The sequence below is a fragment of the Suncus etruscus genome, chromosome 9, assembly GCF_024139225.1.
Source record: "Suncus etruscus isolate mSunEtr1 chromosome 9, mSunEtr1.pri.cur, whole genome shotgun sequence".
NCBI lineage: Eukaryota > Metazoa > Chordata > Mammalia > Eulipotyphla > Soricidae > Suncus > Suncus etruscus.
In genome coordinates, this window is record NC_064856.1 from 63,727,036 (window position 1) to 63,741,082 (window position 14,047).

Consider the following 14,047-nt stretch of genomic DNA (forward strand, 5'->3'; position numbering starts at 1 on the left):
GACTGTAGAATTAGGATAGGAGGTGTTCTTTTCCTTCTCTGCCCGTATTTACCTAGTGACAGAAAGTGTAACTGTGCAGTATGAGATTTGATGACTAGTTCTGTTGCCATCTGGGACCTATGCAGAAAGGAGGAGGATATGAGTCCTATTCCAAGCAGGGCTAGTGATCTCAGCTAGTAATTATTCTCAGGGCCAGAGTGATACCACAGTGTTAGGACATTTTGCCTTGCACGTGGCTGACCCAGTACAGATGCAGGTTCGATCCCCCATATTCCATATACCCTCCCCCAACCAGGAGCGATTTCTGAGTGCAGATCCAGGATTAACCCCTGAGGCCCCAAAAACAGAAAAAAAAAAAAAAGATTATTCTCACCTGGAAGGGTGGAACAACAAGTAAGATAGGTGTTCAGGAATGATGATCTGGGCCCATTAATTAATTTTGTTCTTTTTTTGTTTTTTTTTTGGGGGGGGGGGCACACCCAGTGGTACTCGAGTTATTCTGGCTCTCCGCTCAGAAATTACTCATGGCAGGCTTGTGGGACTGTAGGGATCCTGGGGATTGAACCTGGGTCAGCCACATGCAAGGCAAATGCCCTATCCCCTGTGCTATCTCTCTGGCTCCCAATTTTTTTTTCTTTTAATGCTGTGAAAGTTGTTCATAATACAACTGTTTTTAGGCATTTAAAATTCCAATACTAATCTCACCATCAATGATGCCCCCAGCTTCTTTCCCACCTCTTACATCCTTTGGCAGGCATGGGCCTGCCATGAAGTAAATAACTTATTTCATATTGCTTGTTAGAACAAAATGGCAAATGGAATGAGCAGAAAGTAGATCAATAAAAATCAATTTGTGGTGATTGTTATATCTCATAATGATATTACTTTTTTTTTTTTTTTTTTTGGTTTTTGGGCCACACCCGGTAACGCTCAGGGGTTACTCCTGGCTATGTGCTCAGAAGTTGCTCCTGGCTTGGGGGACCATATGGGACACCGGGGGATCGAACCGCGGTCCGTCCAAGGTTAGCGCAGGCAAGGCAGGCACCTTACCTTTAGCGCCACCGCCCGGCGATATTACTAAAGTCATTCTCTAAGGATTTACTGTGCTGTTTCATGGTTCAGCCTTCTGTGTTACTGCTTTTCCTCACTGAGCTTGGTGGGCTTCTATGCAACTTTCTTTGTAATTTGCTGTTCTTCTACTGTATTTTTAAGTGCTGCAAATTTGAAGGAGGTGCTGCATGGCCACAGGCCACAGATGTGGCTATGTGCTTTAAGAGCTGTGACTGGGGGGCCGGCGAGGTGGCGCTAGAGGTAAGGTGTCTGCCTTGCAAGCGCTAGCCATGGAAGGACCACAGTTCGATTCCTTGGCGTCCCATATGGTCCCACCAAGCCAGGAGCAATTTCTGAGCGCTTAGCCAGGAGTAACCCCTGAGCGTCAAATGGGTGTGGCCGAAAAGCCAAAAAAAAAAAAAAGAGCTGTGACTGGGCCTGTTTTTATGATAGAGGAAGTAGGTGGCAGCAGCTGGGCCTACCTGGAAGGTAGAGGAATCTTTGTCCATCCCCATTTTGGGAAGTTCACAGAGGTTTAGCCCAGAGATCAATCTTCCTTCTTTTTTAGTTTTGTTTTTCAATTTTTTTTCTTTATTTAAGTACTGTGATTACATACATGATTGTAGTTGCGTTTCAGTCATAAAAAAGAACATGATTTTTAATTTGTATCAGTTTCTTAGTTGGCTTTTTGATAATTTCTATTTTTTTGTTTGTATTTTTTTAGTTACTGTATTAAGTTACGTAACCATGGTCATAAGTTTGTTCATAATACAATTGGGTGCATTATTTTTTTTTAGTTACAAAGTTGTTCATGATTGAATTTCAGTCTTACAATGTACACAACACACTTCACTAGTGTGCATTTCCCTCCGTCAGTGTCCCGTTTTTTTCCCTCTCCCCTTCCCCCCTCAGTCTGCCTCTGAGGCAGACATTTCTCTCTTTCTGTCCTTTTTCCATTTTAGACATGGTTTTGTGCTTTTCAGTATTGTTAGTGAAGGGGTATCATGCATATCACTTTATCTCCTTTTATCACCCAGAGTGATCATTTCCTGCTATCATTATAATAGTGTTTCTTCTCTATTCTACTGCACTCTACTCTAACTATACTCCGCTGCTGATGGCAAGTTTCCTACCATGATCCTCCTGGTCTTCATCTCTATTGTCTCTGGATATTATCACCATATTTTCTTGTTTTTATATCCCACAAATGAGTATGATTATTCTATATCTATCCTTCTCTGACTTATTTCGCTCAGCATAATACTTTCCATTTGCATCCATGATTTGCAAATTTCATGATTTCACTTTTTCCTAGCAGCTGTGTAATACTCCATTGTGTAGATGTATCACCTTTTCTTTATCCACTTTATCTGCTCTCAGGCACTTGGCTTGTTTCCAAGTTCTGGCTATTATGAATAGTGTTGTAATGAACAGAAGAATGCAAAGGGTTCTTCTGTATTGTGTTTCTGGGCCCCTGCAGTATATTTCTAGGAATGGTATTGCTAAATTATGTAGAAGCTCAATTTCTAGTTTTTGAGAAATACTCATATTGTTTTCCAAAAAGGCTAGACCAGTTGACATTCCCAAGAGCAGTGAATGAGGGTCCCTCTTTCCCCATATTTGCACCAGCATTGGTTATTCTTGTTTTTTGTATTGTTTGCCAGTCTTTGTGGTGTGAGATGGTATCTCATTGTTTTGCTTGCATTTTAATACAGTTTTATAATGGCTTCCATACCTTCAAAGTTTTTTCATGCTTTAAACTTTGAGGCTTTGCAGGACAAGAAGTTGTTATATAGATCCTAATTTTTTAAACTGTGGGTTATGACCCTATATGGAAGTCACATATTTTGTAAAACTTTTTAAGAATAAATTTATTTATGATTTATTACCAGTAAAGGTTTAATTTGTATATCTTTTTATGTATCTGTATACCTGGGGTGATGTAAAATTTTTTCAGGCAAAAAGGAGTTGCAAGTGGAAAAAGTTTAAGATAAGGAAACTGAAGCTTAAGGAAGTTGAGTTTGCAGAGGTCATTGCTTCTTAACTTGTGATTCTGGGTTCCATATAGTGTCATGTAACTGAAGGTGGGGACTGTGAAAGAACTGGCAATAGTAAATAAAAGGTTTCTGAATGAACAACTAAAAGCTAATTCAAAAATCAAATACTTAATGAATCTGATGTGTTTCTGTCAGCACTTGCCTCAGTTGCCTTTTTTTTAAAAAATAGGAAAAAGAGGCTCTCGTGAAAATGTTTTAGAAATTTTGAACTAGCATATTGACCCTAGGTCAGAGTGAACTAGACTACTGATCTTTTGAATCATTTTAAAATTGAAAGTTCCTTGTTTAGTTGTCTTATACTTCTGATGAAGTAATGACGTTTCATAATGTTTCTATGTATCTAAGATTTGTATTCTTATTTCTGACTCCAATAAAACATTAAAGTGTTCTGAAATTGGAGCAGGATAACATATTATGTTATTTTTGAGAATGGGAAGTTTCTTTTATGTATTAGCAGTCTTATACTTCTTTCTTGAATAAGAATTTGTTCACTTGACTTTTGTCCATGCAACTGTTATCTTTAACTAAAGGAATAAGTTCACTTTCTGTCAACTTATAAACAAATAATAGTAACTCTAAAGTGTTTTGTCTCTAGGCTATTCCATATATTAACTAACCCTTGTTAGAATAGATAGGAAATTCCATAAGTAATATACAGGACATGTTTGTTTCACCTACAGTATACGTGCTTCTTAGGCACACAGAGGAATATTCAGTAATACTTGTTGAATGGACAAATTTTTATCCCCTGTACACTTAGAAATTTTTTTGCATTATTTTTAGTAGAGGTTATACATTATTTAATAGACTGTTGTCTAGAATTGAACAATCAGGTTTATAGTTTACTAAATTTCTTAGGAGTTTTGTTTTTTTGTTTGTTTGTTTATTTTGGTTTTGGGGGCCACACCGAGCATCGCTCAGGAGTTACTCCTGGCTCAGAAATCACTCCTGGCAGGTTCGGGGGACCATATAGGATGCCAGGAATCGAACCCAGGTCTGTCCTGGATTGACCGCGTGCAAGGCAAACGCCATACTGCTGTGCTATCACTCCTCGGCATCAGAGTTCTGTTTTTAAGTCTGCTTTATATGAATACATATTTGAACTTTGATTACATGAAACTAACCATTGTCTGCCATCAAAGTATTTCAGAAAGTCTTATTTAATAACTGTCTTGATTTGTTTTTCAGGTTGAGGAATATTCGTTATGGTTTCAATACTATCCTTGTGATCCTGATCTGGCGCATTTTTATTGCAAGGTCACAAATGGCAAGAAATATCTGGTACTTTGTGGTTAGTCTGTGTTACAAGTTTCTGTCATATTTCCGAGCATCCAGCACTATGAGATACTGAAGAGAAGAATTATGCATTACAACATCTATGTATATGGTGGTCTAAATGAACAAATGTAAAGTGTACTGAAATCATCTCATCTTTTAGCAAGACATTAAACCATCTTAGATCTGAATGTGGAATAAATGATGGTACATTTTGTGCGACATTTTAATGTTTTCCTCGTAAAACTTAATGAACACACTGTAATATGCCAACTCAAATCTACAGTAGCCACCCAAACTAATTTAACATTTTGATCCCTGGGATAAGGGGTGGGTAGAAGGTAGAAGTGGGGAAATAGGAACATTGACCAGTTTAACTGTGCAATTCTGGAATCTATAAAAATATGCCTTAATGTAGTGCATTTCTTATTATTTTTAGTGCAATAGAAGACATTTATTTGGACAGGAATACTAGCTAAGTTGATAGATATTTTATTCTTCAGTGTTGTTTTTTTCAGTTGAAATGGATTTTTTTGTTGTTAAAATTATAGCCAAACTATTTTTACATAAGATCTGTAAGTTATTGAACTGTCTTCCAAACATGGAAGCATTCTTTTTTTTTCTGATAAGAGGTTTGATACATAACATTTTTCTGTAAGCAGTCATTTGGTTTTATAGTCAGAAGTCTATTATTACTCTAAAGTCTACTGAATCTAAATGACTTTGAAGATCCTTATTCACTTATACTGTATTTTGAAGGAAAATAAAATGAAATTCAGTAAGACTTTTAGTGTAAAAAAATATGTTTTATGGGCCCATATTATGACCAATTGAAAATTTCGTGAGATTTAGGTTTTTTTTTTTTCTTTTGAAGGTAGATGATTTCTTGAGACTTGTGGGGATGTGATTTGTCATACTTGTGTGTTCCTCCCTTTTGAAAGGCTTATGATTTGTTTCCAATAAAAATCGAAAGTATATTATTATGGAAGAATGTATTTGCAGGTAGTCATAACATGTCACATGTGTGTAAACATACTAATTTTTGACTTTGAGAACTGAATTCCTTTAAGAAAAAAAGCATAACATGTATAAAATTAAATAAAGAAATTTATTTACATACCACATAAAGTAGCAACCTTTTGAATGAGTTTGAAAATATCATTTATTTTTATGCATGTAGTTTTAGCAGTAGAAAGAAATATAGAAACATGTAATAGCAAGAATTTAATACATATTTTAATGATATATTGTAGTTCCCTTTGACCCTGAGTAGAAATTAATTTTTACTGTTTGAATATATATAAGATTTAATAGATTGATCAGCACAACATTCTAGTTTAGCTGATCAAGTTGTACTATAAATGTCAGCATTGTTATCTTCAACATGTTAGTAAGTTCATAATACAAAAAGTTACATGGGACTTTGTCTTAATTCTGTCAATTTAAATGCAGTGTTTAAGAAGTTTATTTTGTTATTGTGAGAAAAACTAAATGTAAAGGAAATCACCTTCATTCAGGTGTGATCTTGAGAAGAAAAAAATGCTTCCATGTGGAAGCCAGATTTTCTGTAGTAAAACATTTAAACATTATTTTGAAATAAATATGTAATAAATAAATATATATGTAGATATAGAAGTTCTTTGGCGCTGATGCTAGTGTCTGGTCTAGGACCATACCTTGTTTAAGGTGTGAGAGACCTTGACAGTTTTGTTAATGGAATAAATGATGCCTTTGATTTCCTATAGATGTTCTGAGCATTGAACATCTACTTCTTTAAATACATTTCCATAATTTTTGAAAACATGCTAACATTTGTATGACTTTTATACTTCTGCTGAATATACTTAGAATTAGATGAATTGCCTTTGCATCTTACAAAAAAGAATTGGACACACTTTGACAGGTATATGAAGTACATCCAGAGTATGTTTTCTAAACTGTCTTATTCTAATAACTCAAAGAAATAGTAACTGGGAGTGTGTTGAGGTCATTGAATTTTGTAATGTTTGTCAAAGCTAATGAATAAAATGTCATTCTGGAGCCCTGAAGTTCTAAAATTAATGACAAATATGAGAGATTATTAATCTTTATGATCCATTCTCAGCTTAACTTAAAGCTTAATTTTGTTTGTATCATTCACTACATATGTTTTTTTTTCTGTTCAATTACATTTTCTACTTAAACTCAGTTTTTAATAGGATAGACAAATTTAATATTTCACTTGACTCATTTGATAAAGCTGTATTACACAGATTTTTTTTTGTCTCCCGTCAATTCAATCTGAATTCCTACAATTCTGACATTGTGAACATATTGTTATTTGTCTGCTCAACATGTGTATAACATTCACATTCTTTGACTTAAGCATGGTATAAAATAAGCATTGTTGGAATTTATTAATACTTGGAAGCAGGGAGGAAAACCTTTTTTGTTTGTGTTTATAGGAACTGGTTTAGGTGGGGTTTTTTTTTTGGCTTTTTTGTTTTAAATGTAAATTGGTAATCTTTTATAAAAATCAAGTTGAAACATCCTGGAGTGTCTATGTAAATCAGAAAGTAATAAATGAATCCCATTATTTCTGTTACATAATTTGTCATATTTTTACAATATTCTGAAAATTACACTGAGTTTACCCGTAAGATAATGTGGTTAAGATTATAGGAAGCTGTTGTCACTATATCTGTTATCCTCTTTGAGATATACTCATTATACCTTAATTTTATTCAATTCCAATTTTCAGATAACATTTTAATAATAGAGAGTCAAAATAAATATTTTCTGTTAAGGTGTTACATTTATGTATTTGGCTGGAATCAGATGACCTTTATTTTCTGTATCAGTAGATTGCCAGATTCCAGCTGCTTTTCTACAATTTAAATTTATAGCTACCTTTTAATACATTTTTTCTATTGAGTTAGTATAAGGATTAGTAATAGAGATTAATTCTAATAAAAAGAGAACATCAGCTACCAATGATGCTGGGCCCAAGCACTGAAACAATCCTGTATAGCTGAACTCTACATCACTAGGAGTGAGTACTGGGCCCCTGAGTATTGAGAGGTACCCCAACCCTTCCCCACAAAGAACTATCATTCTATAGTAAGAGTATAAATGATTTTCTAAACATGCTCTTTCATCCTGACTGCAGAATTTCATTTGAAACCATTAACATAGACTTGCTTTATTTGTTTGTTTGAGGGAAACTCCAACATTTTTCTATGTGAGAATCTAGAGAAAGGAATGTTTGCTGCATAATTTGATACTGAAATTAGTTCAAGAAATTAGCGGTCTGGTATAGTTTTTTTTTTTTAACTTAGTTTTTGTCTTAGCGTTTTTCATCTTATAGAGTGGTTATTTTTATGTCCTTATGATCTTTTTCTGCTACCCTTAAAATTCTTAATTAAGTCATCTTTGTCAGTTTAGCATAGTTGTGCAAAATTGTTATTCCTTTTTAAATTAAAGTCAAATTTGAATGACAGTAAGTTTAATGGTCTGCTTGGAAAGTTAGTGACTAAAATTCATTTATTAGTACTGAGATGTAACTCAGCAGTAGACCTTTATGGCTTTGCTTATGTAAGGTGGTTGGCTCCTAGGTCCACAAATAAAATAAAATAAAATAAAATGTACTTTAGAAAAATGTGAAGTGTTTGGGGTTGGAGAGATAGCATGGAGGTAAGGTGTTTGCCTTTCATGCAGAAGGTCATCAGTTCGAATCCGGCTTCCCACATGGTCCCCCGTGCCTGCCAGGAGCAATTTCTGAGCATGGAGCCAGGAGTTTCCCCTGAGCACTGCCGGGTGTGATGCAAAAACCACACACACAGACACAGACACACACACACACACACACACACACACACACTGTGAAGTGGTATGAGTTTTTCTATACTGTGGATTTGAACTCAGAGAAATAGGGTTGGGGCCTGAGCCATGGCGCTAGAGGTAAAGCCTTGCAAGCGCTAGCCTAGGACCACGGCTCATTCCCCCAGCATCCCATATAGTCCCCCACCCCCAAGCCAGGAGCGATTTCTGAGTATATAGCCAGGAGTAAGCCCTGAGCATCAATGGGTGTGTTCCAAAACAGAAAACAAAAATAAAAGAAAAATAGGGTTATAATTTTCTTTTGCAAATCATAAACAATGCTTTTTTGTGTTTTTAGAACACACCCACTGGTCCTCATGCTTACTCCAGGCTATGCGCTAGCAAAATTAGGGAATCATTTGGGGGATCGAACCCAGATCAGTGGCATGTAGGGCAAGCACTGCATCTCTCTACCATTGCTCTGAACACTCACAGCATAGAGAATACTTCTATTTACAAGAGGAGAACAGAAATGTCTATTTTTCTGAATTTATTAAAATACAAATATTTTAAATTATCTTTAAAGTGTTTACACAAAGAAGCTCTTTTAGACATTAAATTTTATTTTTAAGCATTTTTTGAGGTACAAGTATTTTTTAATAATATATTTAAGCACCATGATTACAAACATATTTGTAGTTGGGCTTCAGTCATAAAAAAGAACACCCCCTTCTCAGTAGTGCAACATTCCCAACTCCAATGCCCCCCCCCATTTCCCTCCTCTCCCACCCCCTGACTGTATTCAAGACAGGCATTCTGTTTTTGTCACTCACTACCATTGTCATGATAGTTGTTAATGTAATTATTGCTGACTGCACTCATCACTCTTGGTAAGCTTCATATCGTGAGCCAGTCCTTCCAGCCCTCATCTCTATTGTCTCTGGATATTATTAGAGTACTGTCTTTTATTTTTCTTAAATCCCACAGTTGAGTGAGACTATTCTGGTCTCTCTCCCTCTGACTTATTTCACTCAGCATAATAGTTTTCATGTCCATCCATATATAGGAAAATTTCATGACTTCATTTTTCCTGATGGCTACATAGTATTCCTTTGTGTACCACAGTTTCTTTAGTCACTCATCTGTTGTTGGGCTGGGTTGTTTCCAGATTCTGGCTATAGTAATGAGGTACCAGCATCTATAATACTTTATACTTTTTGTGCATACATCATTCTAACATCACTATATCCAGAAAGCTGACTTCCTTCCACCAATATCCCAAGGTCCATTCCAGCTGCTTTTTCTATGAAAAATCAATTTAATAGACAAAACACCCAATTTTGTTGACTTTGATCATTTGATATTCCTTTATAATATTTTTTGTTTCACATATGGGAGAGAGGGTTTTTATTACATTGTGGAGTTTAGTTTCAGCTAAACTGATTCTACAAAATTGTAATCAATGATAATTTGATAAAAGAAATCTTTTTAAACTATTTTACAGGTCTATAAATATTTCGGGGGTGGGGACCACACCCAGTGGCACTCAGGCATTACTTCTGGCTCTGCTCTTCAGAAATCATTCCTGGCAGCCTCAGTGGACATATGGGATGCTCAGATCAAACCAGAGTTGGCCTTATGCAAAGCAAACACCTTCCCTACTGTGCTGTCACATTGGCCCATATAAATAAATTTCTTAAATTTATAATTCTGGGGGACAGAGAGGTAGTGCAAGTGGTAGCGTGTTTGCCTTTCATGCTCTGACCTAGGATGGACCATGGATCGATTCCCTGGCATCCCATATTGTCCCCCAAGCCAGAAGCGATCTCTGAGCACATAGCCAGGAGTAACCCCTGAGCGTCACTGGGTGTGGCCCCCAAACCAGAAAAATTTTTAAAAATTTTTAATTCTGTGCTGATGCATTTTAAACTAATGGAAATAAATGTCTTGCAAATATAAAACTCGATAAGAGTAAGGAGTATTAAAATTTTAAGGAATAATCCAATAGACCTATATGCATAATTTATCATAAGAAAGGGATCATTGGCTTTAAATTAGCAAATGTAGATAATGTTTAAGTACTTGCATTAATAGATGAAAATTTATAATATATCTAGATATTAAAAATAAACACCTAGTCAGTATTAATATTGGAAATGTATTCAGTCTCTTAGCAAGGTAGGAGTAAATCTTAATCTAGTAGAGATCTGTCAAATTCTATGACAGTATGCCAAACTTAGTGCTGAGTAGATTGTCTTGTCTTTTAAAGGTTTTTGTTGTTTTTTTTTTTTTTTTATGAAAGCATTTTCAGTTAGCGCGATAATATTTCTAGGTGAAAAAAATAAAAAGCTTTGTTTTACATACAACACTTTGGAAATATGACAGACTATTTTCAAAAATGTCTTCACAGTTTTAATTCCTACTATTACAAAGTAGTTCATATATCATATATTTTGGCCAGTACTTTATATTATCTATTTTATTCTAGTAATTCTTTTTTTGTTTGTTTGTTTTGTTTTTTTTTCTTTTTTTTCTAATAATGCAATGTATTGTATATAATAATATATTGCATATACATTGTATTCCATTATTGAATAACAATATTTTTTTTTCTTAACACCACCCATCACCAGTGCAACATTCCCATCACCAATGTCCCAAGTCTCCCTCCTCCCCACCTGACCCCCGCCTGTACTCTAAACAGGTTCTCAATTTCCCTCATACATTCTCATTATTAGGACAGTTCAAAATGTAGTTATTTATCCAACTAAACTCATCACTCTTTGTGATGAGCTTCCTGAGGTGAGCTGGAACTTCCAGCTCTTTTCTCTTTTGTGTCTGAAAGTTATTATTGCAAGAATGTCTTTCATTTTTCTTAAAACCCATAAATGTGTGAGACCATTCTGCGTTTTTCTCTCTCTCTCTGACTTATTTCACTCAGCATAATAGATTCCGTGTACATCTATGTATAGGAAAATTTCATGACTTCATCTCTCCTGACAGCTGCATAATAATAAACAGTGAGAATAAACAGTGTTGGCGGGGATGTGGGGAGAAAGGAACTCTTATCCACTGCTGGTGGGAATGCCGTCTAGTTCAACCTTTATGGAAAGCGATATGGAGATTCCTCCAAAAACTGGAAATCGAGCTCCCATACGATCCAGCTATACCACTCCTAGGAATATACCCTAGGAACACAAAAATACAATACAAAAACCCCTTCCTTACACCTATATTCATTGCAGCTCTATTTACCATAGCAAGACTCTGGAAACAACCAAGATGCCCTTCAACAGACGAATGGCTAAAGAAACTGTGGTACATATACACAATGGAATATTATGCAGCTGTCAGGAGAGATGGAGTCATGAAATTTTCCTATACATGGATGTACACGGAATCTTTTAAAGGTTTTTAATTTTCCTTTAAAAACTGGTTTTAAGGGCCGGAGAGATAGCATGGAGGTAAAGCATTTGCCTTTCATGCAGGAGATCATCGGTTCGAATCCCGGTGTCCCATATGGTCCCCCGTGCCTGCCAGGAGCAATTTCTGAGCCTGGAGCCAGGAATAACCCCTGAGCACTGCTGGGTGTGACCCAAAAAAACAAACAAAAAAAAAAACAAAAACAAAAAAAACTGGTTTTAATACAATTCAGAAAAGACATTTGCACTCCTATGTTCATTGCTACAGTATTAACAATAACTGATTCTGGCAACTACTCAAGTGCCCAAGAACAGATTGAGTGGCTAATGAAACTATTTTATATTTACACATTGGAATACTATGCAGCTGTTTGGAAAATTGGAAGCCATAAAATTTGCTTATACATGGCTGGATATAGAGAGTATTATGTTGAGTGAAATGAGTCAGATGGGGAGGGACAGATATAGAATGATTACACTCATCTATAGGATCTTAAGAAACCCATAATAGGGGCCAGATAGCATAGCACGTGGGATGTTTACATCTTGCAGCTGACACAGGTTTAATCCCCAGTATCCTATATAGTCCCCCAAGCCTAACTTCTGAGCGCAGAGCCAGGAGTAACCCCTGAGCACTGCTGGGTGTGGTCCAAAAACAAAAAGAAAAGCTCATAGAATGAGAGTAATACCCAAAGACAAAAAAAAAAAAATGTTGGGTGGTGAGTGCAGTTAAGACAGATGAAGGACCACTATGATGATGGTAGTTGGAAATGATCACTCTGGACAAGAATTTGAGATTGAAAGGAAGTAAAGTGATATGCATGATACCCTTCAGTAACTACAGCAAACCATGATGCCTAAAAGTATAAAAAGGGGGGAAAATATGTCATAGAAGCAGGCTGGGAATGAAGGTGAGGGTGGGACAACAGGAAGGTAATTGGGGACCTTGGTGGTGGGTAATGAATACTGATGAAGGGATGAATGTTGTAATATTGTATTATTGAAACTCAACTATCAACAATTTTTAACTATCTCCCGGTGATTTAATAAAAATAAAATAATTATCTACCCCATCCCAAAAGGTTTCAAGGCTATGAATTTTCTAAGCTGTTGCCTATTCAACAGTTCCTTCAAGTCTGAATGATATTCTAGCTGTATAGAGGATGTGGACATGCTCATTTTATTGAGTTTTTGTACTATATCCCAGTTAGAACATAGAGTACTGCTTGTACTATATCTCTTCGTTCTCTTCTAGCCTATAAAATCTCATTTGGTGAATTTCATGGGCTTTTCTTTTTTCTTTTTTTTCTTTTTTTTTTTGGTTTGGTTTTATTTTTTTGTTTGTTTGTTTTTGGACCTCTCCTGTCTGCTCAGTATTTACTTCTGGCTCTTCACTCAGGGATCACTCCTGGTGGTCTTGTGGGAATACTGAGGACTGAACCCAGGTCCACTGGATGCTAGGCAAGCACCCTGCCTTTGTACTATATCTCTTTGGCTTTTTAACTTTCTTTGCCTGGTTTTGCTTCGTTCAATATTCTGTCTCTGTCTTTGTCTTTTATCTTTCTTAGTACATCTTTTGAGTTTTTTTTATTCTGAGTCTATTTTTGATAGTACCCTTTGGATCTAGGTGTCTATATTACTCAATTCTAGGAAATTCTTTTCTAAGCTATGATTTCTTTATTCTTCATCAAATTTACCTTTCTGTTCTTCACAGATACCTTTAATTCTTATATTGTTTTGGAGTCATACCGTAGTTTTCTGCTATTCATTAATCAGACTCCTCTAGTCCCATATTTTTTATTGAGGTTTCTCCATCCCATGTGAAGCTCCTTGACCTTTTCCTCAACTGCTATTGTTCTGTTCAGATGTTTTATTGCATCTTTATATTGGCCTTCTATCACCTACCATACTCTGTTTCAGTCATTTCTATTTGGTTGGTTGAGATCACACCCAGCTGTGCTCAGGGAGGTTTAAACCCAGGTCAGCCACATGCAAGGTAAGCCTCATACCTACTGTACTATAATTTCAGCTCCAAATTTCTGTCACTTCTGATTATAGTTGTCTTATTCAGCTCATACTCTCTTGTACTTGGCAGACTACCTGTACCATAGTTTCTCGTTGGTTTTTTTTTTTTTAACCTCATGAAGCATCCTCACTATGGTGTCTTAAAGTTGTCTTAAAACTGGTTGTTAATGGTTGAGCCTTCTCTGTTATTGTTTTCAGGAAAATCCTATACAAATATGATTAAAGTTATAGTTATTTTAAATCTTTTTTTGGGGGGGAGGGCTCACACCCAGCAGCGCTCAGGGGTCCTGGCTCTACACTCAGAAATTGCCCCTGGCAGGCACGGGGACCATATGGGATGCTAGGATTCGAACCACCATCCTTCTGCATATAAGGCAAATGCCTTACCTCCATACTATCTCTCCGGCCCCTATTTTAAAT

The 14,047-nt window shown here is 36.0% G+C and overlaps 2 protein-coding genes across 5 annotated transcripts in view; one reads left to right on the forward strand and one right to left on the reverse strand.

The window, feature by feature from the left end:
- Positions 1-5,510, forward strand: part of FAR1 (fatty acyl-CoA reductase 1) — a 78,136-nt gene extending 72,626 nt beyond the window's left edge. For both annotated transcript variants that reach the window (XM_049781037.1, XM_049781038.1), the window contains one exon: positions 4,296-5,510. In XM_049781037.1, the coding sequence (XP_049636994.1) occupies positions 4,296-4,458 (163 nt within the window). In that variant the 3' untranslated portion in view covers positions 4,459-5,510. The remainder of the gene's footprint in view (positions 1-4,295) is intronic.
- LOC126018963 (40S ribosomal protein S4, X isoform-like) overlaps positions 1-14,047 on the reverse strand; it is a 965,922-nt gene that overhangs the window by 889,907 nt on the left and 61,968 nt on the right. The gene's annotated exons all lie outside the window — the stretch shown is intronic.